General features: G+C 40.1%; 1 protein-coding gene across 9 annotated transcripts in view; it reads right to left on the reverse strand.

Moving 5' to 3' along the window:
• FOXN3 (forkhead box N3) overlaps positions 1-27,030 on the reverse strand; it is a 208,150-nt gene that overhangs the window by 72,390 nt on the left and 108,730 nt on the right. For all 9 annotated transcript variants that reach the window (XM_064658947.1, XM_064658945.1, XM_064658948.1 and 6 more), the window contains one exon: positions 3,834-3,898. In XM_064658947.1, coding sequence (XP_064515017.1) covers positions 3,834-3,898 — 65 coding nt within the window. The remainder of the gene's footprint in view (positions 1-3,833; positions 3,899-27,030) is intronic.

Consider the following 27,030-nt stretch of genomic DNA (forward strand, 5'->3'; position numbering starts at 1 on the left):
AGCAGATGCAGATCACTGTTTTCACTGCACAGCACACTGCTTTTGTGCCAACTGTAATTACATCCACAAACACCTTCTGTGTATGTAATTACACCCACAAACACCTTCTTGCAACTCAAGACAGACCAAATTTGATAAGAAAAGACATCATAATATGCTGCACTTAGTTTATTAAAGTATGAGGGCAAATAAGATAAAAAGAGAGTGGTAACTTTGTTGGTTTTTGTGCCTCTCAAAATGGAAGTTGTATCTTTAAGAAATGAAACCAAGCACCTCCCCAGTCCAGTTACATCTTACAGGTGTAAGCCTGTACTCAGCCACTGGAATTTACATAACTGCTGCTAAAAGTTAATTTGAAGATTTTTTTTCAGTTTATTCAAGAAGAATGTTAGATATATTGAGAGCAAAACAGTTTTATTATTACCACTGATCTGTGAGCAACCGCATCCTCAAGTCTATAACATGAGCTTAATACCCAAGATCAGAGCACAGGCAACAAAACTGCCCTTTTCTGAACATGACACATTAGCCTTACGGTCTTGAAGTCAATGTGACTATGTCCCCACCTATATCACCCAGTGTAAGTTCCTGAAGAGTTCAGAACATGTCTAAATCTTTTCCACCATAAGGACTTTTTCCTGTGATACATTTTATTAAATATGAATGGATGTGTTATGATAGATAAGAACAGAAAAAACAGCAGGAACAAAGGCTCTCCATACACCAGGTTTAAAAAAATTAAGCCATGATTTTAAACAAACACACAATATGTATAACAAGCTACAAACAGTCCCCCCCCCCAAACCAAAGGAGAAAAAGGAAAACACCAAGAGCAAAAACCTGTTTTATCTGGGAATCCTGAAGGCTAGGACACAGCAATTTCCATGGATGCACAGACAAGTTTTGAGAGAAGACATCAGTGTCTGCTAAGACTGAAGGTCCTACCTAAATTAAGCTCTGCATGGGACTTCATGAAAAGATCAGAGAGTATAAAGATCCAGGGAACAATCCTCACCTAGCAGAAGGAGTTCAAGACTTCAAAAGGCATCCGAGCAGGGAACTTAACACAGAGTAACTGATTAGAGAGTTAATGCTAAGAGCAGCAGTATCATAGAGCCTCACAAAAGAAACTGAGGCAGCCATCTTTTATCTAATAAAATCAAAACCACAGGCAAAAAGAGAACGGCATATATATATTTTGTTCAATATTCTTCAAAAAATACAAAGACAGCCCAAATGGAACAGAGAATTAATCCTACTCATGTCAAAAACATTACGGACACAGAATAGGTAAAATGAATTTTAGCTTCCTTTTCCTCTTCCTTTGCTACTTTGAGGTACACAGATAACTGGTTTCTCAGTCACTTTCTCAGGAGAGATATGTTAAACTCTTTACAATGGTTAAGATTGCTTTGCCAGATAGTTCTGATGTAAAATGAATAGAAACCAGGAACATCTACAAGTCTTTTTTGGCTAAACAAAGCACTAGTTATATTGTGGAATTATTTTCTCTTCATTCCCCAGACCAGAAAAAGAGCATTTTTCTTAACAACTAAGAAGAAATGAGGTGTGACAAGCGCGCATGAATACCACATTTACTAAAATTACAGAATTATTCTATATTATTGTCTATAACACACACTGAACATTCTTTTCAAATGTAGCAAACCATATATCAAGTAAAAATAGTTTTAAATCCCTTTGTTACCTAAACTTTTGCCAATCAAAAGACAATACCATAACTTGAAACCAATAATTGAGTCAATTTTTCATTCTCCTGCCTGCATTTAACTGGATATAAGCACTGGAAAAAGACACTTAAGATGGTCATGTAACATAGGTACCGACAAACATCTGCACTTCCTCTTACACATCTTTGCACTGCTACCACTCCTCTACACATGCCTTCTGGAAAAAGACGGTTGGAAGCAGCGAAGAGGTGGATGCACTATTTCCATACAACCTGCTGAAGCTTATACATGAAACAACTCACTGTAGGGAAAAATGGAAAGACAGAAAGGAAGACAAAAAAGAAAGAAGGGAATGCTTGGTTGATTTATCTTCTTGTTTAAAAATTATAACCAGGAAGTGTTAAAAAATTATTTTAATGAGGTTTTTCTTCATACTCTCATCCTTCCAACCTCAGTTGTGTCATGCACATCACAGTCCAAATTGGCTGTGTTTTCCACTTGAAATGGCAATGCAGAATGCCAACTCAGTTAAAGGTCCGTTAGGCTTTGCTAGTTGCTTGAAAAGGCAGTCATCTCTCTCTTTTTTTTTATTTCTTTAGTATGTTGAAAAGTTTTGGGCTTTTAGTTTTTTCCCCACAATTTGGAAGGCAGAAGCATACAGAGGAGAAGAGGATAGAGAACAGTGTATTCTTTTTTACTGGGAGAAGGCTTTAAGCAACAACTGAGACAGGAAGGACTACAAAAACAGCTGTTATTAATTTCTGGTATCTTGCATCTTAAGAAAAGGTAAAACATTTGTGCCATACAGAGTTAACACAGCAGTTCACACTTTATGAACTCAAATTACCAAGACTGTGTGTGTGCAGATACCCATTTACAACCAGAATTGTTGAAAAACTGAAAACAAATCAAGGTATTTCACAATAGTTCTTTTTCTTAAAAAAAAAAAAAAAAAAAAAAAAAAAAAATTATTTTCATTAGGAAGGACTGCGAAGGTAGCAGATCTATCTGATCAAGACTAAAGCCAAAAGCTGTGAAACTCTACAATTTATACCATTTCTCAGTGTTAAGAAATTATCTGAATGCTTTAATGTATTTAGAATTTGTTTGAACAAATCTCAGCATAGATAATAATTATGCAAATTCTTAGATACGTGTAAGGAAATCAGTTGAAAACTATCCTCAGATGCTGGATTACTTTGGTGTGTGGAAGGTGAGCAATTAATTATTTGCTTGCGTGCCTTGTCCTGAGTAAAGCTCCATGGTAGGTGATTTGGACAAATGTTCCCAAGAACATTATACAGAATCTTCTGCCAGCAAGAAGGCCAGAAAACTTTTGGCATCATGAAAATGAACACAAAACTGAGACACTTCATGGATAAATACTTGCACAGACCATCTGCACCACAGACAAACAGTTGCAGTCTGGGGACACAGGTTTCTGTGTTCCCAAGACACCTCCATTAAGAGTGATGGTAATTCTGTGTACTCAATGGTAGAAATATAAACACACATAGCAGTGAGTAATGGTTTTAAGAAGTCTGGTGAGATAGACTGAAAATTTTGACCTATCAAAACTGCAGTCATATAGCTTCTGTTTATATTGTCCATCCAATGGAAATAAGATATTTAACATTGTTCTATGAATATAAGCACTATTAAACATGGTAGGTTTCTTGAGACAATTACTCTGTCCCTGTTTTCCCCACTACAGCATTGCTACCTACCTTCCGGTACATTTTGCTATCAGCACAATTAAGGAGGAAAGAAAGCATGTCTCTCAAAGAACAACCTTGCTTCATCCACAGACCTAAAGCTGTGTTCCTGGAACATTTCCTTCTGGTCACTCTTTATCCACACAAAGGGAAAAAACCAAAAAGCCACCTTTCACCATATATAAGAGCAAGCAACTTAATGATCTGAGGAAAGAAAAAAAGCAGCAACTTTCACAGACTACACTCACTGTACGTGGTAAATCGTCATTTTCAAGGCACCAGATGCGCAATTAAGGAGACAGGGTAAAGGAAACAAAAAAACATTTGGTTATTTCTTGCCAGGCGAAATATTAAAAAAGCTGTGCAATTTGAAAAAGGTATTTCTTAAGTAGAATAGTTAATCCAAGATGTAGAATCTACCACCTACCTTGTAGAAGGGCTCCATTTCTCTTGAAAAAGGTGCTTCCTGGCCAAATGGGTGGACCTGATGTGCTAAAGGGAATAAGAAATAAGTGTAAAGAAAATTACATTTGCATTAAACAATTATAAGCTACTATTTGCGTGAATTCTATTTTGTTTTTAAAGGTAATGTAACATCATGGCACTTTTGCCTTCAAGTAAGCATCTAAAATCTCATGTTAAAAATAGATTAATTTGATTCAAGATTCACATTCTCTTCACAAGGAAAAACCTCTTCAGCAAAGCACACACCCACACTCCCTTGGAGGAGGAAACAAAAAAGCAATTTGGAATAAATAATAAAAACCCCCAAATCAATGTCAAAAATATTTACTGAATTCTCAGTACAGCAAAATACATGCCCTTTCACAAAGCCATCTGCTAAAACCCCAGATGTTTATGGCTTTCACTCAGCCGTGACAACACAGTGCCCCAGTGCATCTGCCTGGGACAGCCCTGCCCGGACACCAGGTAGTTCCCGTGATCTGTCGGAGCCCTTTGCCCACGGAACACCCGTACACGCAGAGGTCCCCTCATGGCACCAGCAAACACATGGCTCAACACGCTCTCTGCCAGCACCAGGACGGACAGAACTTGGCCTTCACCATGTGCTCGGTGACCATGGCAGCTCCTGTGAGCCCCCGGCAGGGTGGTGGCCACGGGAGGTCCTCAGGTGCCCGCCTGAGCTGGAGCCCTGCTCTGAACTCAGACACCTCCAGGTCCCTCGTATGCTTCGCCTCCTGCTCATGCAGAGGCTGCCCGAAGGCGATGGACTCCGAGAGACCTGTCCTGTGACAAGTGCAGCTGAAGACAACAGCACTTCAAGCATGGCACAGGGAAGAGGAGGGAACATTGGCATGATCATCTAAACCTTGTTTTCTTTGTTGCCTTGGAGCAGCCCCATGGTGCTGCGGGCAATAATAGACTGTGGAGCATCCACTCCAACAACCTGTGGTGCCAGCAAGCTGGAGAAAGAGAGGAAGCTGTGAGGAAGCCTCCCTTCAGCAGCCACCCACAGCCACGTCTCTCAGTGGAAGGACTGAACGTCCTGGACATAGAAGGTAACCCTGCCCTTTTCCTAACAGTGCCACTGACCGCTGTCACTACGGCACAGCTCACGCTCCCCACAGCCATCCGCAGGGAGTGCTGCCCATGGCAGGAGTGCCACCACTGCTCCCGCTGTGTGCACGGGCCTCAGCAAGAGGCACTACCTGCAAGAGGAGTTCACGGATGGGATCTGAAGGCTCAGGTGCAGCAACTATTTCAAAGCCATTGTCCCTGGAGGAAATAACTAAAAGCATATAGAAGACTTGTTGCAGCCTTGTCAAGGCAGGTGGAACAGACAGGCTGCCAGGGAGCCTTTCCTGTAGTCAGGAAACAGGTTTCAAAATCCTCTACAGCTTGACAACAATCATAGGTGTTCTAATATACTAAGCTTTTATTAAAATTAGCAACATGAAACTATGATATCAATATATAAATAGTTGCCCTACACTCAAATTCAAGCACAATTTAAAAGTAAGGGACTAAATATCCTTCAGTAGGACTGCTGTAAGGCACTCTGCCTTTTTAAGGTAATCCACCTTCCTCGTTGGATGCAAAGTGTGAACCAAGCCCAACAGTCCATTTCTGTTCAAAATTACTTTTGTCTCCTTTTGCACTGACCAGTGCTACACAAAATGTAACGAAATGTAAAACAGGTGTTGTCTATTACACTGACAACAATTAGCGAGGTTCTGATAAAATACCATACGTAAAAAACACACTGCTTTCACAATTATTCTGCAGATACTCTTGTGCTAATATACAAAAAATTCACCGTATTACAATAAGGACTGTAAATAGATCCAAAGCAATTACATGAGTAATAAAAGCCTTCAATACTCCTGAACGAAGAAGGGAGTTGAGAGAGAGAGGTAGAGCGAGCAAAATGACCAAAAAGAAGTCAGTCAGTCTATATTCTAAGTGCTGGAGTGTGTGGGGCACACGCTCTGAATACACACACACACTTTATAGGGCTTAATGCAACCAGTTGTTTGCATTCCTTATAGTAAGTGCCAGCTCTTCAGTGTAGCTCCTCAACTCACATGAAGGTCAAGAGCTGTTGAGGGCATTCACACTCCTGTAAGATTCACAGTCTTATAGTGCATCAGAGTCCTGGATAATCTCTGAAACAGAGATTAAGCTACATCAAGCTACGAATGGAAAGCAATAGCACAGTCTTGATATTGTACAGATTTGCCACTCAGAAATCACAGTATGGTAACTACAGGCCTTTCAAAAGCCCAAGAAAAAAAAAAATTCTGAAATGAAGCCATAGAAAAAATTCACTCTCAGGCTGTCGTATGCCTGTAAGTGGGTGGAAGAGGGCTAAAGAAAGGAGAGGAAAAAAGCGTATATATTTGAATAGACAAAATGTCTCCACTAGAGAAACAAAGCCATAGTGATTTATCTTATTTTCCAACTTGAAAAAAGGCCCAAGGCTCTCATAAAAATCTCCATCTGATTCAGCACAAACCCACATGAACTAAGAAAATTAACTATGCCTTCCCAGGGAAGGAAGCTGAAGAATTCAAGCATGTAAATAATGTTCTGCAGCAACTGTCAAGCCTTTCAAAACAATCAACTTCTTTGTTTGCAGGGCTTTGCTGAAGTTTAGCTATGCCTGATCTGTGCTGGATAAATTCTCTACCTGTTCCCAAACTTTAGCATGTGAAGTCTCAGAGAGTATTAATTATTAAAACATATTTCAAGTTGATAAATGACAGAGTTGAACTATCTCTCACTTTAAAGTGTTCAAAACCTGCTTCCTCCCTGTTCCAGATTAAGAAACCTTTTGAAGAAGTACATTCTTCTAAAGACCATCGATAACAAAAAAAATTTGGTCCATCCCAGGAATTTTTTTCAAACAAATGGTTTCTTCAGTGTAGCCTGTAAGCTACAAAAGAGTGGTTGGTTCTCCTACAGAAGTAACAGCATATTCTGCATTTAGACAAAATAAAAATGCAAAATGTGGGTTTACAATCTTATTTTGTAATCAATGCATGCTGTAAGATTAGTATTTTTGCAATTAGCATTATTGTTGGCCAAGTTTTTCCCCAAATTTACCAACTAAACACACTGACTAATATTTTATTCCTAGTAAATCCCTACCCAGCTACTAGAAGAAAAGCAGCAACTAGTTTGAACTCTTATCTCAGAGTGAAGAAACTTGAGGCCTAATACATTTTTGTTATGCACAGGTTTGGACTGCCTTAACTCCCAGAAGCAGATGAGCACAGGGCACTTGCGGGGATGGGCTGAAGATGGACCTGGATCAACAAAGAGTTGAGATTTCAAATAAACATCTTGAAAGAACAATTCATACAGTTTATGAATTAGACATGTAAAACACCAACAGTTACCTGTCAAGGAACATTGGTTTGATTTGCAGAAAATACTATTGTTTCAAGCATACCCTCAGCCAAAGGGATATCCAAGCTCCAACATTCCTTGTAGCAAATGCATAAAACAGGATCTGGGGGTACAAGTTCACATTCATCCAGAGCATGATCCACCTCTCTCTAAAGCACAGTCGGTGGCACTGCGGCATCTGCGCAGCACTACAGGGAGCAAATGAAGTATTCACAGCCTGCTGAAAACCTGTAGCTCAGAGAACTGATGAAGGACCACGTTTAACCCCTGAGGAACAAGGAGCCACCTCTGATCAGTGCCCACCTTTCCCGTGGATGGTGAGTGATTTTTCATGGCAAGTGGGACCTGACTTCCTCCCAAGGCAAGCAATGAACTGTTTTTCCTCTGATGACACAAACAGTAGGAAACTTCATTGTGCCACAGGGCCCTGGGCATGGGAAGCTTCTTGACCAAGGGCTAGGAGGGATTTTTCTGAGCAAAGGTTTTTCCATAGGAAAATGTTGCTTTACTGAAATCTAAAACATTCTAGGAGAATGTGTTGATTCGGACGCTGTTTGTGCTGGAAACCAGGCAGAAATGAAGGCTGGCTAGCCAGCCAGCGAGGGGTCATGGCAGCCAGCCAGTCCAACCAGGAGCTCTCAGGGCATACAGAAGCAATAACGTGTGTGAGCCCCCTAATTAATTATTTCTACCAAAACGAATGCCACACATTTATAAAAATCTTTAAAACGTGCATAGGCTTCAGGAGACATAAAAAAGGAAACACAAATCCTTTGTCTTCTGGAATTCACATTAGAGTAAGGAGACTGCAGTCTTAAAGCCAAGCACTAAAAAAAGCCAGGGTATGAATTCTCTCTCACAGTTGCAGTATTTCACAACTATGCCAAAAGCTCTCACAGGCCTCTTTGTCAGAGAGGCCTGATTAATAGATTTAAAAAACCCAAACAACTAAAAATTCAAACCAAATTCAATTGTGTGGGACTACACACCACAATTAAGGGATTATGAAAACACAGAAGCAAGGCAATAAATACAGCCCAATGACTGTTACCAAATATGTCCAGAGAGTGACAGCAAAGTAGGATGATGCAGAAAGAGGGGAAAGCAAACAAACAAGCCAACACCATCCCTTAATGCACATTTCTAAGGCCTCTGGAGCTGAGAGCTATTAGCTCGAGGAAGGATGGCTCAGTGGAGAGGCAGGAAAGATGCTCCCCACACACACACACACCTCAGCCCACCATGGTCAAGAGGAGGTGGGCTCAGCTGCTCGGGCACAGCTGGTGCCAAATCACATCCTGGCTCCCAGAAAAGCTTAGAGTACAGGGCAAGACAGTTCCGTAAAGGGTAAAAAGATGAACAGTGTCAGCTGTAAGCTAACAAGCTGTGGCACACAAAATACCCAACACAGAGTCTGCAGTAAGCAAACAGCTGCTAGACCACAAACGGGCAGCAGTGACACACAGGATCTCCTCTCCAGCCCTTACCCATGGGAAAAATGATGGGCACAAGAAAAGATGATTGACTGAAGTTCCTCTACATCCAGCTTAGCCCATGGATTTTGCAAAATGATGTGATTAGTGCAGTAAGTTCCCAGTAATGCAGAACAAGTGGATGGGAGAGCATTCAATTCACTGTGACCACCACCCTTTGCCCTGGGGGTGACACCAGCTATCAGGATATCCATATAATTAAAAATTCCTGGGAGCAGAAGCTGCCGCTGCCAGATGAAGGGAAAAAAGGCATTGCTGTACCTGTGCTGTAAGTACTCCCTTACAAACCATCCACAGTGCAAAACACTTCTTTGCAAGTTTCACCTACACCTCTGACAAAGAGTGAACTGAAGGAAATGTCAAGGACACCAAACCTAGAAGCAACAAATCATTTTGTCAAAGAGTAACCAATGAAGCTTCTTGAAGGCACAGAAACCCACTTCCCAGAGTTTCTGAGAAGCAACTAAATTACAATTATACTTATATTTGTTGCTGAGATAACAGTAGTTGCAGGTGCCTTATCTGGGTGGAGTCCATTAAACCCTGTATCTAGTGGTAGCAGGGAATGATGATCCTGGCAAGCACATTCAGCTATCAATGCCAGCAGGACTCAGACTATAAAATATATAAATGGTTATTCAGCTAAGCTGGAAGATGGTAATTTTTACCATTCCTTGAGAAAGTAAATTTAGGATGGTGTTCTAAAAAAGCATATTTTTGTGGGAATATCACATTCCTTGATGCTGGAAGATGAATAGTACTTCATTATGGCAGTCACTCTGTGTAAGGCATGGGAAATATTCACAAGTATGGCAGTGAGCCTTCTTGGCTTCTGTGGTGCACAACTGAGGTCTGCAGAGCTCCTGTTGGACTGTACAGGAGGAGGTCACTTGGTCCAAACCACACTGCCACGAGCTTGCAGACTGAATGCAAGACAGCAGCTCATTCTGGTCGAGGATGCCTCTAATACTTGTCAGCTCTTCACTGTTTGCACCAGAGAGCTCAGATCCTTTTCCTGTTTTATCAGCTCCTTTTTCTACAACCAACTTTAATACTGGACAGGGGCTAACAAGACTACTGCACTGCAAAGAGAGGCCAATTCTCTGCATCTGGGTATATAAGTGTAGTTGTTTTAAAGAATTTATCACTGCCACTATATGTTTTGAGCAATACAGAAGCATTTAGATACTGCTGTACCTCTAACACGTGTTTTGTTAAAGAGGAAAATAGAAGTCTAATCCTTGACAGCAGCTTGCTGGCAGTTAATATCACAATTAGCAATCACCCAGCAACAAAGCAAGCAAGCTTCCTCTCCAAGCAAAGCGGAAAACCCTCTACTAACCTGAGCTAATGACAATACATAAAAAAGTATCTGTAGGGTTGGTGTTAAGGTATTTCCTGATTTCAATGAAAACTGATTACTTTAGAGATTTTAAATACATAAACCCATTACTCCATCTTCTCGAATTTTCCATAGCTGACAAAACATTACTCTTAAAGAGATTTGTGAATTCACAACACTGATTTTTAATTTATGATAGCTAATCTAATATTCTGGCTATGCTTCTCTTTCCTCTGCAATTCCCTTCTTTATTGTCTCTTGGTATCTCTCACCTACTGCGACATGTGAGATACAGACTTTAAGCTCCTAGATGGAGTCTTTCCCAGTTTCTCTAGGGTGTCTAACACATTTTCAAGTGAACAATAAAATTTTGATCTCTTGCGCACTCTAAATGAGTTTTCTATATGACACGACTGCCAGAGGGTTTACATCTAAATTTTTATTAAAGACAAAATAAAAGTTGCTTGGGAAAGCCATTCACGAACAAAATACCTGAAAATAAAATTGTGTTGCTTTTTGAAGGATGAAGTGAAATGTTGGCCAAATCCTTACATTCTCCAAATAGCCAAAGCTATTCTCCAGACACAGTCCCTACATAAGTAATTAAGCAAGAACACAGAGAGAGAGAGAGAGAGAGAGAGAGAGAGAGAGAGAGAAAAAAGGAAGAAAAAGAAAAAAAAAGGTTGAAAAAAGCTTCTCAAGTTTCCAGAACCAGGGATGAAAACGGTAATTCCTAATTTCAAGAAAAACATGGTCATTTGTCTTTTGGAACCCATGAATAACTACTGTGGTGCTCAAAAGGCCCCTCTCACTGCTGATGTGATATATGAAGCCTTCTCATCCCCTTGGTGTGACCCTGTAGCCTTCAGCCAAAATGTTGGTCTAAATATTATATATATTTAGGTACAACAATGGAGGATTTGTTTAAATAAGTTAAAAGATCATAATTTCTAGAGAGCTGTTGTTTTAAGAGAGTTGGCTACTTGAGGTATTGCAGCCATAATGCAAAGTGAAAATTTCTCATTAATCTGTGTTTAAATATTTTAACATGTATTTTGTGAACACATTATAATTCTAGGCTGAATAGTGAAACAGGAAAAAGTCTAGATATATTTCAAAATTCATGGTGAGACAACTGTCCCACGTTACTTTTAATTAAAAAAGATTTGTCTCCACTGGGAATTGGGGGATGCTGCCTATCAGCCTCCAGTTCTAATTCTGCCTCTACTACTGAATCACACAGTGACTCCAGGCAAGTAATTTCATCCTTTCTATCTCAGTTTTATTTTTCTTCTTTTATACTAAAAACAGGAATAAGTTCTTACTGACACACACTACATATCTCTGGGAGGAATAAGGAACTGTTAAGTAACAACACAATAGGTGAGGCAATAGTCTTTTTAACTGCATGTAGTTAAATAAGGACCAACACAGCTCACTTCTGTAGCATGGGTTGTTATTTGTTCCTGCTTCCCTTACTTTGAAGTAAGGAAAAATACTGAAGGTTACTTCACATGCTGAAGTGCTGCGTTTCTCCTTATTTCACAACTGCTATTAAATGGTTCCTAGACTGTCTATCACTGGATGAAAAACTAGTAGCTGTCAGACTGGAGAAACTTCAGAGTTACTTAAAGCTGCTCCTGTGCTATGGACTGTGCCTGTGCCAGCTCATGCAGGAACCGCAAGTCAGTGCCGTAAAGCCCAGATGAACAGAAGATTCCATTTACAGACAGCCATTGGCCTCTGAGACCACAGAGGATTGTGGCCTCTTTTGGGCTGTGCCAGTATCAAATGCTGACCTGGCCAGTGGAGAGAAGTTTGATTCTCTTCTATTCTACAAAATCAGAAATGGAGCACTCCAGTTTTCTGACAACAGCCTTCATTTGCTGCGAAACAAGTGATGAGGAAGAGGAAGTTCATTTCTGTATTGGTTTTACTTGATTAGAATTGCACTGGAAGGAAAAAGTCTTTAATCTCTAATTCTGGAAAATAAATGTGACCTAGAAAATGCCTATATTTAAGGCCCACCTTAATTTTCAACTTAATGTAAAGAGTCTGCTCTGATACTTAATGCTACAGCACAGACAAGGCTCTAGAGAACTTCCACACGGACCACCTGAGCAACTGAACTGCAGTGAAACTGCAGAGCTACTACCCAGGCACAACACTGTGAAGCTCTTCTAAAAGAAGGACTCTCCCAAACAGAAACTGATTAATTCTTTAAAAAGCCCAAGATCACACAATTGACTTCTGCTATTCTAGTCCTGAATTCTCCATTTATTATTTTTGCAGAACATCAAACAGCTTTGCTGGTAGACCTGCCTGGATTTCATAAATACTTCCTACATGAGGCTCCCACTCACAACTCTAACCATGGCTATACCATGGCCTGTCAGTCAGTTGGACTTGAGAGTGACAATTCACCACCTCCGCTAGAACGGCTCATCACCATTACTGAGAACGCATCACTTGTTAATTTTAAAGACACCAGTGTACCTTGAACATGCACAAAGTTGTAAACATGTGTATATGCAAAAGGGCAAATCTGATCTCAAATGAAGCAGAAGTAGATGGGCAAAAGGAACATGAGGCCTTTAAACTGTGTGTGATTGTGTGTGTGTGTGTTTGTGTGCATGTGTGTGTGTGTGCGTGTGTCGCCAACTGCTTCACGTTGCTTCCTGAAATTCTTGTTTATCCAGAATGGTGTGATTCCCCATTTCACCAATTTAAGTACTAAGGAAACTTAAAACTAAGCATGACCCAGAGGCTGCTGCCAGTATGAACTCCCTCTCCACTACTTGCTCAAAGCCAAGGCGCTTACCAGCTGAAATTTTCCATACTTGGTCTTTCTCATTAATCTTGAATGAATGTGGTTCAGATGATTCAAAACTAATCTGGCTTCTGGAATTACAGCAGCAGAGGACAAACGAATGTTTAACCTCTCCCCTGGAACATTTAACCTCTCCCAGATGCTGAGGGTATTTTTCCCTGGGAAGCTTAATGCGCTTACAGGATCTGCAGGACTGCTGCAGAGGAGCGTGCAGAGATTGGCAGTCACTGGGCCCTACACCAAAGTGCTTGATGCACATGTCAGAAAGTTACGTAAAAGCAGAATACATGATCACGATGATAGTAACAATAATAATAACAACAACAGAAGTCAAGTACTCACACATTTGAAAAGCCCCAATTATGTATTTTATTATCTCAATTCTACCTCTTCATGCTTATCTACTTCATGAGTCCTGCATTCAGTGGTCACACTCTTATGTTCCACAAGATCAGAGCCTGAGGACTATACTGCACAGAGGGCAAGGTGCTTAAAAGATGAATGACAGACAGTTTTTGGGTGTTTCTATCACTAACACAAAAGTTTATTGCATAAATAACAGGTTAACTTTAGAGATGCATTTTTAGAAAAAAACCACTAAGGCATAAGAAATTTAGTATCAAAATGCGTCAGTTTTCACTCACTTGTATTCCCAAGGTTACTCCTTTTGAAGCACTAAGAGCTGTATTTTAGGGATGGGGGAGACACAGACCAAAACACACATAAGAAAAACTACAGCATCTAACAACGGGCTGTTTCACCTCACATTCTGGGTCTACAGATGCAACAAAAGACGAAGCGAATACAGTATTTTTTGCATTCAGAAGCACCATAGAGACATCACCTAGATCAGTTCTCCCACCCACAGAGCTACAGATATCATTTCCATTCGGAGAAAGGAAAACATGCACACGAAAGACCCAGGAAACCGTGGCAGAGCAGGAGCAGACCCTGGATACGCCTCCTCCCAGCTCCAGGCCCCTGCTGACAACCCACACTGCTGCTGTATTAAGGCTTCTCATCACTGACTGACATTAGTTGCACCTACCATAGCTCAGCTTTTCTCCTAAATGGATCCCAAATGACTCAGGTTGGATGCAGAGAAAATTAAGAGCAGAATTACAATATGCCCTCCATTTTACAGTAAAGCAAACAGTACAAGTTTGATTGAATTCTATCCTATCAGCCCAATCCAATCAGGAGAAGACGGGAATTTTTCACTTATTCCTGAAAACTCTTCCGAAGAGGCCTCAAATTCAAGGGGCAGAGCAGATGAAGCTTCACAGATATTTACACTGCAGAAGTCTCTTCCCTTCCTACAGCCTCTGCCAAAATGAAGAACCCCACTGACCTGTGGTTGGGTGAACTGTGCATGACTGGTACAGAACAAGAGTGCTCCTAGTTAATTTTACAGGAGCAATAACCATAGCATCCAACTCCTGGTATCTTCCACACTTAAAGTTTTCAAAGCAGAGCTATGAAATAAAGAATTTCACACATTCTGCAAACCTAACTGTAAACAAATACTCAGAGGACTTAATTTTAACTCATTTTAGCCACTTTCATCTTTACAGAAAAATAAATCTCCCCCCTGTAATGGGAAATAAAATTCAGTGTGCGTCTTTATCCCCTAATCCTCACCTCTCCAAACAGCTGTTCAGCCTACTGAGAATACTAACATTGTACTTAATAATATTCTAATAATTCTCTCAAGTTACAATATTATCTACATGAATGAAGGAATTTAGTGAGGAAAAGAAAAGTTGACCTTCACATAATTTCTTGCGAGAAGTCACCCTTCTACCAGTGATTTGTCATATGAGCGATGAAGTTATATGTCCAAAAAGGAGATACTCTTCCCAAAATTGTCTTACAACATAGTCATTTCAACAAATCACAGCTGCCCTAGTGGAATTCATGAGGTGCTCTAAGTTTCCCTCTGTTTGCTGCTTATTCTCAGCTGTTTGCAGAAGTTGGATGAACTCAGGAAGACAAGAAGGCAGAGGTGTAGAAATAAAGCCTGCATGAAGAAAGGCAAAACTTTGCAATGGCTTTTGCAATGAGATATTGGTTTCTACATCTCTGCTTTATCCGCTGCCACTCCATGTGGTGAAGGTTGAAAAAAATCGTTATGAACATGAAAAAAAGTCACAAAAAAAAAAAGTCACAAGTTTATTTTTTCTTCATAGTATATTTAAACAGCAGTTTGGTAGCAACTTAGTGCCAAAACGCAAAACCACAGAGGGAGAGTCTAGACCATCCACTATTTCTTGACAAAGCCAAAGAAAGTTACAGAATAAAACCAAATATGGCAATTCAGCAATCCTCTGTGCCCCTCACTGAACAGCTCTGGTTTAGCAGCCAGTGGAGGAGACCACAAGTTCTCTCCTTGGCAAACCAAGAGGTTCTGGGAGGTTCACCTGCTGATGAGCAACCCTAAACCCAAAGGTATTTCACTAATGAAGAGAACAATCCTTGCAGGCACCAAAAGGAGCTGCTAAGAATGGGCATGGTTATCTATCACATACTGTGTAATTCTACTTCCATTTGAATCAGCATCTGCCATGCAATTGCAAAATATCCTTATTAGCATTAACTAGCAAAAATATGATCATGAGTATATATGCTCTCTCACTCTCTATGTAAATTAATCCTTGGAGTAAAGCTGTTCCTTGGATCACCTCAAATATAGAAAATCAGTGAGTTAGATTACAGGAAACAATTAATTATGGTTCTCTGGTGTTTAGAAAGAGACACGGACACCCTGACATCCCTAGATAGCATTTGAGCCCTCTAAAGCAGCAAATCACAGAAAGTAACAAACTACGCTTTTCAAACATCAGATGACCTCAAGCTTGTTCATTCTAGTGAAATGATACTAATCAGTCATAAAATGAATGGGACATAACCTTTCAAACATTCGAGAGGCAATTAATTTATAGTATCCATTTACTACAACCAATTAAGCAGAAATATTTTCTTCACATGTAACTTCCAACAAATCAGGGAAGGAAAAGAAGGAACAAACAACTTTGCCAAATCACTGCAGTTAATTCTCATGTTAGTGGTTTCATCGATAGTCAAGTCTCTTTTTTACAATGTCATGTACAGAGCATCACTGATTTTCCAGCCAACACTCAATGTGCTAACAGTAAATACACATAAACTGGAAAGCAGCAGGCTTGGGCATTTGCAGCACTGAACCATCCAGAGAGCTGCCTCTGCTGGGTGAGGCCAGTATCACCTGTGGTTCTCACTTCAACTGGAACATGCTCAACCAACAACTCCTTTTTAGAAAGCCCTGCACCTAAATTTCAGATCATAGAGAAACAGGACTCGAAGCAAAGCAGATTGGGATGCCATCAGCAGAAACTGTTGTCATCTCATTGCACTATTAATCCCTTTTCAAACCTTTTTTCTGTCCTACTCCTAAGAGGACCTGCCACTCTGTTGTCACTACCAATCGCTTCTTATAAACCATCTCCTCCTCCACATTAGCTCCTCTGCTGAGCCTCTTTCGGGGTTTTATTATTGTCTTTACTCTATTTCAGAAAGTTTATGGCTAATTTGTAGAGCCTTCAGCATCTCAGCATGGGACAACTTCACACTTGAAGTCTTATTAAAGCCATTTACACAAATCCCATAGACAGAACAAGGATAAGATACCTGTGTTTCTTCATCAACTTGTGTGGAAACTCTGCTGGATGGGTTTGTCTCTTAGTCTCTCTTTCCCTCTTGGAGGGCTGTGGAATAGGTTGTGAAGGCTAGAAAGCTGCAAGTCAGATTCACTAGATTATGTGAGAGTAATATAATGGAATGAAAACAAAATGGACAATAATTTAGCATTTAAAAAGGGCTTTGGATGGGAATTAAGATACTTGGTTATAAACAAGTCTGAAGAGTACAATTCAGCTCCAAGAACAGCACACAGAATGTACTATTTTAATAGTTTTGTCAGAGTTAAAGAGTCCTCTCTATTAAAGGACAGGTTATTCTCAGTGTGTTCCCCATACAACCCAATCTTGCCCATTATTCAGGCTACAGCAGCCCAAGTGGCAGGATCGTGCCTGCTAACCTCTTGGTGCCACACTGGAAGACAGCTTGAAGCATTGAACTCAGAAGTCTTTTCTAACCTTAATGATTTTATTACTTGCCTATGAAAGCAGTTTTAACAAGGGCTCACAAGAAATGCAGAAAGGGAATCAAGAGCATGGCAGAACTCCTTCATGATGAGAAACTTCTCTAAACTTGTGGGCACAGTGAATTGAAAGCAAAGGTTTCATGCCTGCCTGCATAGGTGTTTCACACTGAGAAGTTCCACTGAAAAAGTACAGAAAGAAAAACGCTGGTAATAGATACATTCATGATCCCTCCACAACTTTTTGACTCTAAGGCACCCCAAGAAAAACAGCTTCTGGTCTTTGGAAGGGCAGAAAAAGTGTCACTATTTAATGCAGCTTTGCAGTAATAGACTAAATCAAAACACTTCCTATTAAATCTGCAATATCTGTAATATTTTTTGGTAATTCCTCCTTTTGTAATTTTCCTTCTGGAAGGAGAAGAAGGGGGAAGACCTCTATTTCTGCTGTCTCCAAGCAAGCTCCAGTCTTCAGTTCCAGACCATTATGGGTGTTACATGAGCGTGTATTGCGGTCTCTTCAACAGAGCAGCAAGGCTTAGTGCCCACTTCCCTCCCCGAGGAAGAGAATGATGTACATCACTATGGCACTGACCGGAGATGGTGCTTGTAACTGAAGTAGGAACTGCCTGATCTGCATCTCTGAGCAGGCCAACAAACAAAAACCGGCACTGAAACTCATCTGCACGATGGGTCCTGAAAGGGTGACTCCAAGTGCCAGTTTCATAGTAACCACCAGGAGAAAAGTTTCCCCAAAGGAAAAAAAGGGAGTTCAATCTGCCTCCTTTCCTTGGCTTCCCTTTTAAAGAATACAAATAAGCTTCCTGAAAAACAACAAGCCTTTTGATGAGGCAATAGCTTTCCTCCATGTTTTTGTTTGTTTGTTGAAAACACTTTGATTTCACAGGAAGCACTAACAAATGCAACTGGGGATCAACTTAGTTAAAGAACCTTAAAAAGCAACAGGACACACATCTCCTGCTTCAGCCACTAAACTGGATTGTCTCACTGGCTCGAGCAAAACTGCTGAATTATTTCCCTAACAAAAGAAAGGCGCTTTTAGGTCCTATAATCTCATTTCAAGTCCTTTTACCCACTCCCTACTCTTTTTGGCCTTGAAATTGCAATCCTCTTTCAGGACTAATCTTGGGACTAATTGGTGCCAGCACTCCAGTTTCTCTCACCATTTCTTTTCCCTCCCTACTGCATTGTTCAGGTGCCGAAAAGGACGGCAGGCCAGGGTTCAGTGGCCCTATAATGAGTTTGTTCCTACAGAGTAACTGTTAATAATTAGCAGGAAGCATTTTGTCTTTAAATTGCACAGTATGAGCAGCACGATTTCACAGAGCCAGTGAATTGCTTCACTGTTGCTCAAGAAGCTTCACAAGTTTTTGGGTGATGTTCAGGGTTGTGCATCTGGGCCAAGGCCCCCAGCCAGGCACGAAGGGTGGCACAGGCAGTGCCACCTCTCCAGAGCTCTGTCGATGGCAGGGAGGAGACAAACAAGGAGCACCCTGCGCCCCCTGTTTTGGCAGCTGCCAAGGAACACGTCGACATGATGGGACTGAGCTGGCCTGGTGAAAGGACAGTCTTTGTTTAATAAATATTCCAACGATACAATTCCCTGAAGAATAAAGAGCGAAGAGGAGATTTAAGAAAGCCTGCTACTTTTCAGCTAATGACTGTATTTGCAGGTAGTGCCAAAAAGGAACAATGACTTCTCTTACCAAGGGAACAGCAGTGTTGACCATTTCCCATTTTCTGACATTTTCTCAGGACTTGGAAGTAAAATCAGTTTATCTCTATTTGGAAACTTCAATCCAGGGAGTGCATTAAAACAAAACGATAAAAAACCTGTTTCCAATGGATGTTCACTTCTAGCAAACCTAAGGTTAACCCTGAGCTTTCATTCAGGCAAAATAAGCAGAAAGCATCACGAGTTTTTCAAGCTGGTAGGACTGCATCTCCAAGTGTGCACATTAACTTCTGAAACTTAGATATTGCACAGCGCCTGCTACTGTCCTGAAGCCGAAGGGCAACACAAGAAACTCCATCTGAGATATACATTGCTTCCATCATGACCCCAAGGAGTGCTCTAGAATTTAAATACAATTGTGACTACATCCACACTCTTGTTCACTACTGTACACCTGTAGGCATCTGCAAGCAGGTATGCTATGAAAAATACATTAGCATCAAAACCCAAAAATAATACAACTCATCTCACTGTCCTGAAAGATCAACCCTTCTTGTGGAGCATCAGTAAGAGACAAGGTGTCAGATGTCGAGACTCCTGCAGAAGCCAGCAAGCAAGACACACAAGATTCTCATCAGACTCAGTAATCTACTGCTACTGCAAAGAGGCAACACCAAAGATACCTGTGCAAGAAGGTATGCTCAGCCAGCATCTCACTATCACTGGACTAAAAAGCAGTCTGTTCCTCCAAGTACCTCCTAGAAATGGTGTGGGTACTCAATTGTCACACAGTAAGAACATTTATCTCCAGTCACAGAAATTGATAGCAAGTGTGAACACAGAGCTGCAATTACTATTTTAGTTTGAGATCAGGTGGTGTTTCAGTGGCTTTTGAGTTAAGATGGGTAATAATTATGCTTAACTCTGTGCATACTACAATCCTCTGGACACTAGGTTCCCCCAGCACTCTAAAGCCATCCACGATGCAACACCTCACCGAGGGATTCATGTTACAGAAGATTAGCTGGAAAAAGTGCATTTAAATTCTCCATCTCTTGAAAATGCAGTTTGCATATGTGCTCAGGATCCATCGCTTATTTCTGTTTGCCTTTGTGTCACAAATTTCAGACAAAGGACTCTCCTTAGGTCATCCAATTCAGCTTTCTGCCAACAGAAAACTCCTTCTTAAAACCAATTTTCTAGGATTTTATGGAGTCTGCTTTTCAACCCTCTACCAGATGGATTTCAGACTATTTCCTTTAAGAGTTTAATTCAGTCTAACAAGTTCATTATTTGCACCTGGTCAGTGACCAAGGAAAGATAAGCCCGAGTCTGTGTGTCTCCTCCTCACATGCTATTAAAATGGCAAGTTTTCCATCCAAATGTTTACGTCTGTTCACAACAGCAACAGAACATCAGAAGAGAGACATCCCCATGAAAATCAACCACCTTGTCCACAGAGATACTGTTAACTTGTTTATGGCATCAAAACAACCTCCCTTTTCTACCAATTTGAAAACTGGTAACTAGAAGACAGCAAGTGGAGATCAGTTCCTGTTGCCAGTCTCTTCTCCCCAGGCCAGAGCACCTTCACTGGTAGGAATGCTTTAAGACCTCATCCTTGACAAGTTCCAATACCTTAAAACACCAAATCCCCAGGATCACATTTACAGTGCAACTATACAAGTGACTTCACCAGCACAACTAAGAGAACAGTTTGCTATTGTAAAAGGGCAGAGAGACCATATTAAAATGACTTTGTAAAGTAAAAATTAAGAAACCACACCAAAAAAAAACCCCAACAAACCTCCAAATCGAAGCCCAACAGCAAGTCTCTGCACGCAATCAGATGATACTGCTCCGAGGGTCCCCAGGCAGCTGTTTGAGAATTACTCTGCCTGCCACTGTGACAGTCTGTGGTCAAAGCTCAAGTATGCTTCTGTTGTCTTAGACTAGCCAAAGGGTGAATTCAGTGGCAAATCCCAAGAGCTTGTAAAAAGTTTCCTGTGTCAGTTTGGGGTGTGTGAGGGGGTTAACTGATCAGACAGCAACTGTTAGTGGGGTTTTTAACTGTAATGCCTAAGAGTGCCACCCACAAAGTGCTGACCACTCTTCTCGGGGGCATCTCATAGCCAACACAGTGAACCAAGGATGGCAGATGGGAACAGAAACAGGCAAAAATTACCTTGCTGGGGTTTTTTTGGTTTGTTGTTTTTTTTCTGTTTTTTTTTTGTCAGTGCCACTCAACACAAACCCAACTCCTAAAGTTCTTGCTCCATATAAGTACAAAATACAGAGCTCATCGATACAACTTGCCCCGTTTTTAAAGCAGAGTTTCTATAGTAATATGTCAAAGGGTGACAGAAAAAGACCAGCTCTAACACTTTCTGAAGATATTTCCAGCCTCTTTTCCCTCCAAAATCTGAGCAAGTCTATTTCTACATCTGAAGGCAAAAGAGGCAAAAGCAGCAAAATATACTTAATAACCAAAAGATCTACATTGCTTTAGCAATATAGCTGACTGTGGCTCTTAAACTATCATGGAAAAGATTTGTTTGCATAAAACCTTCCTTATACATCATATTATACTTGCAAGCTGCAAAACAAAAGCTGGCTACTCCAGAAGCTTTGTTTGTTATTAATTCCCTGAAGTTTAGAAAATTATTTCATTCTAATTAATTGTTTTATTTATTTTTTCAATCTCATGAGAGAAATGGTATTCTTAAACTTTCATATGCAAAACAGCTAAAGAGAGAACAATCTTTTATATAGAGAAGGAATTCCAATTAATAGAGATCTTAAATACTTGGGGAGCTGTTATGAATTTTGCCATTGATCAGACAGCTGCTTGGAAAAAAAAAAGCCTTTTCAGGAAAGTTACATAATTAAAAGTAACCCAATTCCTTCTTGTTTATATTTTTTCTCCATCTGCTTATCCAGATTAAATATAAAAATTAATGAAACCCAAATGATGCCCAATTTGCTAAATTTACATCTCTGTTTCATATACTTTTACTGGATCCTGCATCATGCACTAGCATCAGTTATGAAATCCCAATGCTCCATGGGCATTTTAAAGCATTGTTACATTTTTAATAACTCAACCTTCAGTATCTACATTACTATGCAATTAATTTTTCTAAATTCCATATATTTTTTCTTAAAAAACACCACCCCTACCACACGAGACTAAACCCCAGAATTATATACACTTCTAAACGCTGAAGTGAAAGTGTCAAAACAAGAGTCTGTTCTGAGCATCTTAATTTTTCAAACTAACCTTAGGAAGTTCTCCATCAAACCTATAACCACGGTTTGAATCAAATTTGTTTTGGAAGGATATATAATGGAATTGTGATAAAAACAGTTACAGGGAAAAAAAAGCAGTGAGAGGCATAGAGCTCTGCAATATTTATATCACTCGGGCAGACAACACAGAGAACCCATCAGTGAGGTTAAAAACTGCAGCGCAGAGAACAACTGACAACAGCAGTCAGGTATAAAGGGCCATAAGAAACAAATGCAAAAACCCACCAGCTGTATAAAGTTGGACACTGACTACTAACTTAAAAAAGGGCAGAATAATAAACTAGTTACTTCACTTTAACAAATAAAGTCCATGTAGTCCTGATTCTAATACCAAAAATATGTCATACAAGCTAATGAAAAGAAAATTGAACAAGTGCACACATGCTGCAGCAAGCCAAGAAAGAAATACATTTACAATTGTATTAGCAAGACTCACTGGCTGTGCAATCTTGGATGTTTTAAGAGGAGAGCAATAAAAAATTACCATACGTAACTGAAGTATACACATGAGCCGAGAGAGTGAGCCAGTACTGGCAACTAACAGGAGGGGATTGCCAACAAAGCAGAAATGAGTCAGGATGAAAAGAAAGGAAAGATCTTTTATAAAACTGATCCACACTCATATTTGAGTTGGCCAATCTCTTCACTCGTTCCCCTTTCACAAAAGAATAAAGGATCTTAAACCACAAAGGTAGAAACCATGATCCCTTGTAAACAGATACACAGGTATATATGACAACCTAACCAACTTTACCCTGCACAGAGAGCTGGGCTGCACCCTACACATGCTCCTCTTCTAGTATCTCCAAATTATTCACCAACAAAATTAACTTCTCTAATGTGTTTGCTAGTCAAACTGCTTACACAAACCCAGTTCAGATTAGTTGTCTCAAGCAATTCTCCTATCACTGTTCTCTGAGTATTCGCTCTTTTGTAATGAAAATAGGTCACCTGCTCTAAAACAGTACATTTTGTTTCTAAGTGCAAGAGAGAGCAGCTTCCCTGGCGGCCAGGCTGCCTTTTGACATAAAAAGTACACTGCAGTATGTACACATACCTGTGCACTGAAACACCAAGAGGTTTGCACATTTATCACTAAAACCACACACAGACATAGGGAAAAAAAGCCTCAGATGCAAAATGGGGAATCTTATCCAAAGCATAACAACATGAAAACAACTAAACTCGATGAAACCCACAGCCTGGTTAGTCCAGGGTTTCCATGACCTAGCGGCAGAGATTAATGTTTCACAGAAAGTGGAAGAGCAACATAAAAAAATTTGTGCTTGCTACTACAGCCGAGAGACTGATTTAAACCTAAAAGTCTCACAAGGATTAGTATCCTCTTCCAAATGTATTTATATTAGGTGTGGACACAGTTTAACAGAATTCCACCTTTTGGGGGACTACTGCTTAATCGTTATCCTCAGCATTCTCCTGTGGTACCATGCTCCACCAAGTAATTTACACCCTGCCTAACCTTCTCACCCCTATTTTTTTAACCAGTAGCCAAAAAAAAGGCAAATGCTGCATTTTACAAACAGTTTCACAATTCAGAAACAGAACAAATGCCATCAATCAGCACCTCACACATACAGACTGCACTCAGGGCCAACTGGAATGCTAAGAAAGCCAGAAAGAGTTTCTTGAAATCTATGTAAAACACAGACCCCAAATTCTCATTTATCTTTAGTTGTACTAAAACTGCTTGACAGATTTTCTTTAAAAAACTGAGGGGCTCCCAAAATAAGGTCAAAACATCTGTGAAAAAATACAGTCCAAATAATCAAATATAACCTTCAGAGTTTCATCAGGGCTTTACTGAAAAAAAAAAACAAACAAAAACAAGAAGTGCAAGTGCTGAGCACTTCTGTTTCGAAAGGGGAACAATCATTTTATCAAGCCACTGTAACACTGGACGCACTGGACAGGCAAAGAGACATACATCTCACCTCCCGTCTTTTTACCTGGGGATGAACAAGTGAACATGTGAAAAACAGTCTGTGATCCCAGCCATAGAGAACTGTGTGGAGGATGGAAATTTCTCCACTAAGGATCCTCCAGCTCCTCCAAAAATCAGGTTTTTTATAAGTAGTTTATTCTGATGAAACAACCAGCTTGATTTTTCCAAGCCAAAATTTCAAACACAAGTGTAAAAAAGTTTTAGTATTAAAAAAGACTCTACGCGTTTTGTTCCAAAAGTTCAGAGTGAGATTTTAATACCATTTAAGCCTTTTCTTTTTTTATTCATCTGAACCATGGAAGTTCCTGTGAACGAAAACAAGTCTAGCAAAACCTACATGTTTTATTTCTACGAAACACGGTTCCACCAAAATAGGAGGAATATCACTTTTACATAGTAGGATCATACAGAGGGCAGATTCACACATTAAAAACTGGATACAACAGATATCCACGTGTCATGGTGATGGAGTTATAAAAGCCAGAAAAAACACTGTCAGTAACCACAACCTGCATGTGACACCAGACCTGAGCTGAGGCTTTATGGTGTCAGAAGTTAAGTCACATCTGATGATGACAAAAATCACGATTCAAGCATTCAAATACTAACAAACAAAATTATGCCAAAACTTACTTTATTCAAACAAACAGCTTAATAAACCTGAATTCCCCATAAAGCATACCCAACTGAAGAGAGAGTTACTACACTACCGCCATACAGCATCCTGTATATACACGTCTATATGCTGGGATATTCTAAGTACCCCAGAAAAAGTGAATTGCCTAATAAATATTCAAAAAGACTAATCCACTGAAACTTGTTTCAAGCTTTTTATCTTAAAATACATTATTACTAAAGAAATAGGACATCTGTGCTTTAAAAAAAAATAATTTACAGAAAGACTGATTGATACTTTGAGAAATACTGGGTCAGATACACAGGCAGAGATTACGGAGACACCTATGAAATGCAATTACACTTTTCTTTTAACTATATATATCTAAAGTAATTGGAAACACTACTGGGGCAAGCCCGGCTCAGCATGCAGGTGCCCCCTATGACTGGAAGATAAGGAAATCAGAGGATTTTGTTCAGGTCAAAGACCAGCTGGTCAGTCTTCAAGGTCTGAAGGTCAGTCTACCTTCCCCTTAAGTTCAAGGTCTTCCAACTCTCTGCCTGCTGACCCAGAGCCCAGGCTGAAGGTTCACTACCCAGCTCACTTGTGATGGGTAATGCAAGACTAGAAGGGCCACCTCGATCACCTGGATCCCCGCTGTTAGGATTTTCCACAGTCACACTGTGAGCGGCAACAAAACCTGTCCCTCTTACATTCTGCTTCCCACTGACGTCATGCAGAGAGAAAAGGAATTGATTCTCACTGGCAATGCTCATCTCCAAGGATATTTCTCTACGGACAATCAGCATTTTTATGGTCTATCTGTCACCTTCTGTTATGACCTGGGGAGAAGATGGGTCACCTGCAGTCAGTTCCTCCAACTCTTGGACTCTAGTGGACTGTCACAAGACAATAAGGAGCTGCCAAGCAAGTCTGCTTGGCCTCTTCCCTTAGCCAAAGCCTCTGAACCTGTGGCAGAACTGATATTCTCAGTGGAATATTGCATATGGAACAAATTGCTTACACAAATATTGGGAGTTTTTCATAAACTGCAACAGCTGCCTGTGTTAAAACATGTTCTCTATTACCTAATATATATTCAAATGCTAGGTGAAAGGATGAAAGGTCCATGCAGGTTTTTGTTTAAGACAGAGCTAAAATTCTTGGAAATAGTCAATGCACTTTACTGTTGTTTAAACAAATATTAAATAAACAATGAGAAGTTAAACTGTAAAATGTCTTAAAATCATAACCTTTACAGAAAAGCCAACCCTTACCTACCTTTGAAAGATTCTCAATTAATCAAAACAATTTTTATTCACAGAATGTTTATTACTATTAATAAGACACTAGACACTGCTCTATGAATGTCAGTCTTACAACAGAACTAAAAATAAGGTGACCTTCCCTGTCAATCTTTCTTTATACAGGCACTAAAGCAAAGAAAGGTCCAATAGATAATAGAGAAGTGAATAAAATCTAGAAGAAAAAAAAAGAGAGTAATTAAAACTAAATTTAAAAATTTAACTTGAGTTCTGGAAATAAAAACACTTTTTCTTAATCCAACAGCAGTAAAATGTGACATACTATGATACTATTTGCAGCTTCTCAAGCTTCATGGGTGTGTTTTCAAATGCAAAAGTCAAATGATTTCCACTATGGTAATATTATATGATTAGCAAACACGATGTTCATGAAAGCCACTGTTCATCACACAAACCCTCGTTCTTGAGCCTTAATTTTCAACTACTAAAACTTCAGTGAACTGTTGTTGAACACTGCACAGGCTTCCCCACCCACACAACTGCTGCAGTTGTTACAGCAATGCAATGGTTATTAATGGGACGAAGGGTGAGAGATGGACTCACACTGCCAAGCAGCCAAAGGAGAGGTGTCCCCCAGGCTCTCTTTTTGCTACACCATGCGCCGCACGCACAGCACACACTCGGGGGACAGAAAAGAGGGATGAAGAGCTGCAGAAGACAGTCTCAGAAGCACAGCACTCACATGATTCAAGTTTCTGAAGACAGTAACTAAGTCAATGAGGTCAATCTTAACAATTTTCATAGGGAAATACCCAGAGCTAGAGAGGGTTTTACAAAGTAACAAAAATTTCAAAACACATCCCTAGACTTTCCTTTTCCCATGGACTGACTGGAAATATCTATGGTACCATTCCAAGTTATCTTTGGAATACGGTTATATTTATCTACAGAAGGCACAGAGGAGGGGAAAAAGAGCCTAAGAAGCCAAGTAACTGGGAAGACTGTTCAACAAATGGAACTATGAAAAATAACAACAAAGCAAAGACCTGGTGTTTGCCTGGCATCTAGAGAAACATGAAAGGCTAAGAATGTTGCTTTG

This window comes from Pseudopipra pipra, chromosome 6 (genome assembly GCF_036250125.1).
Source record: "Pseudopipra pipra isolate bDixPip1 chromosome 6, bDixPip1.hap1, whole genome shotgun sequence".
NCBI lineage: Eukaryota > Metazoa > Chordata > Aves > Passeriformes > Pipridae > Pseudopipra > Pseudopipra pipra.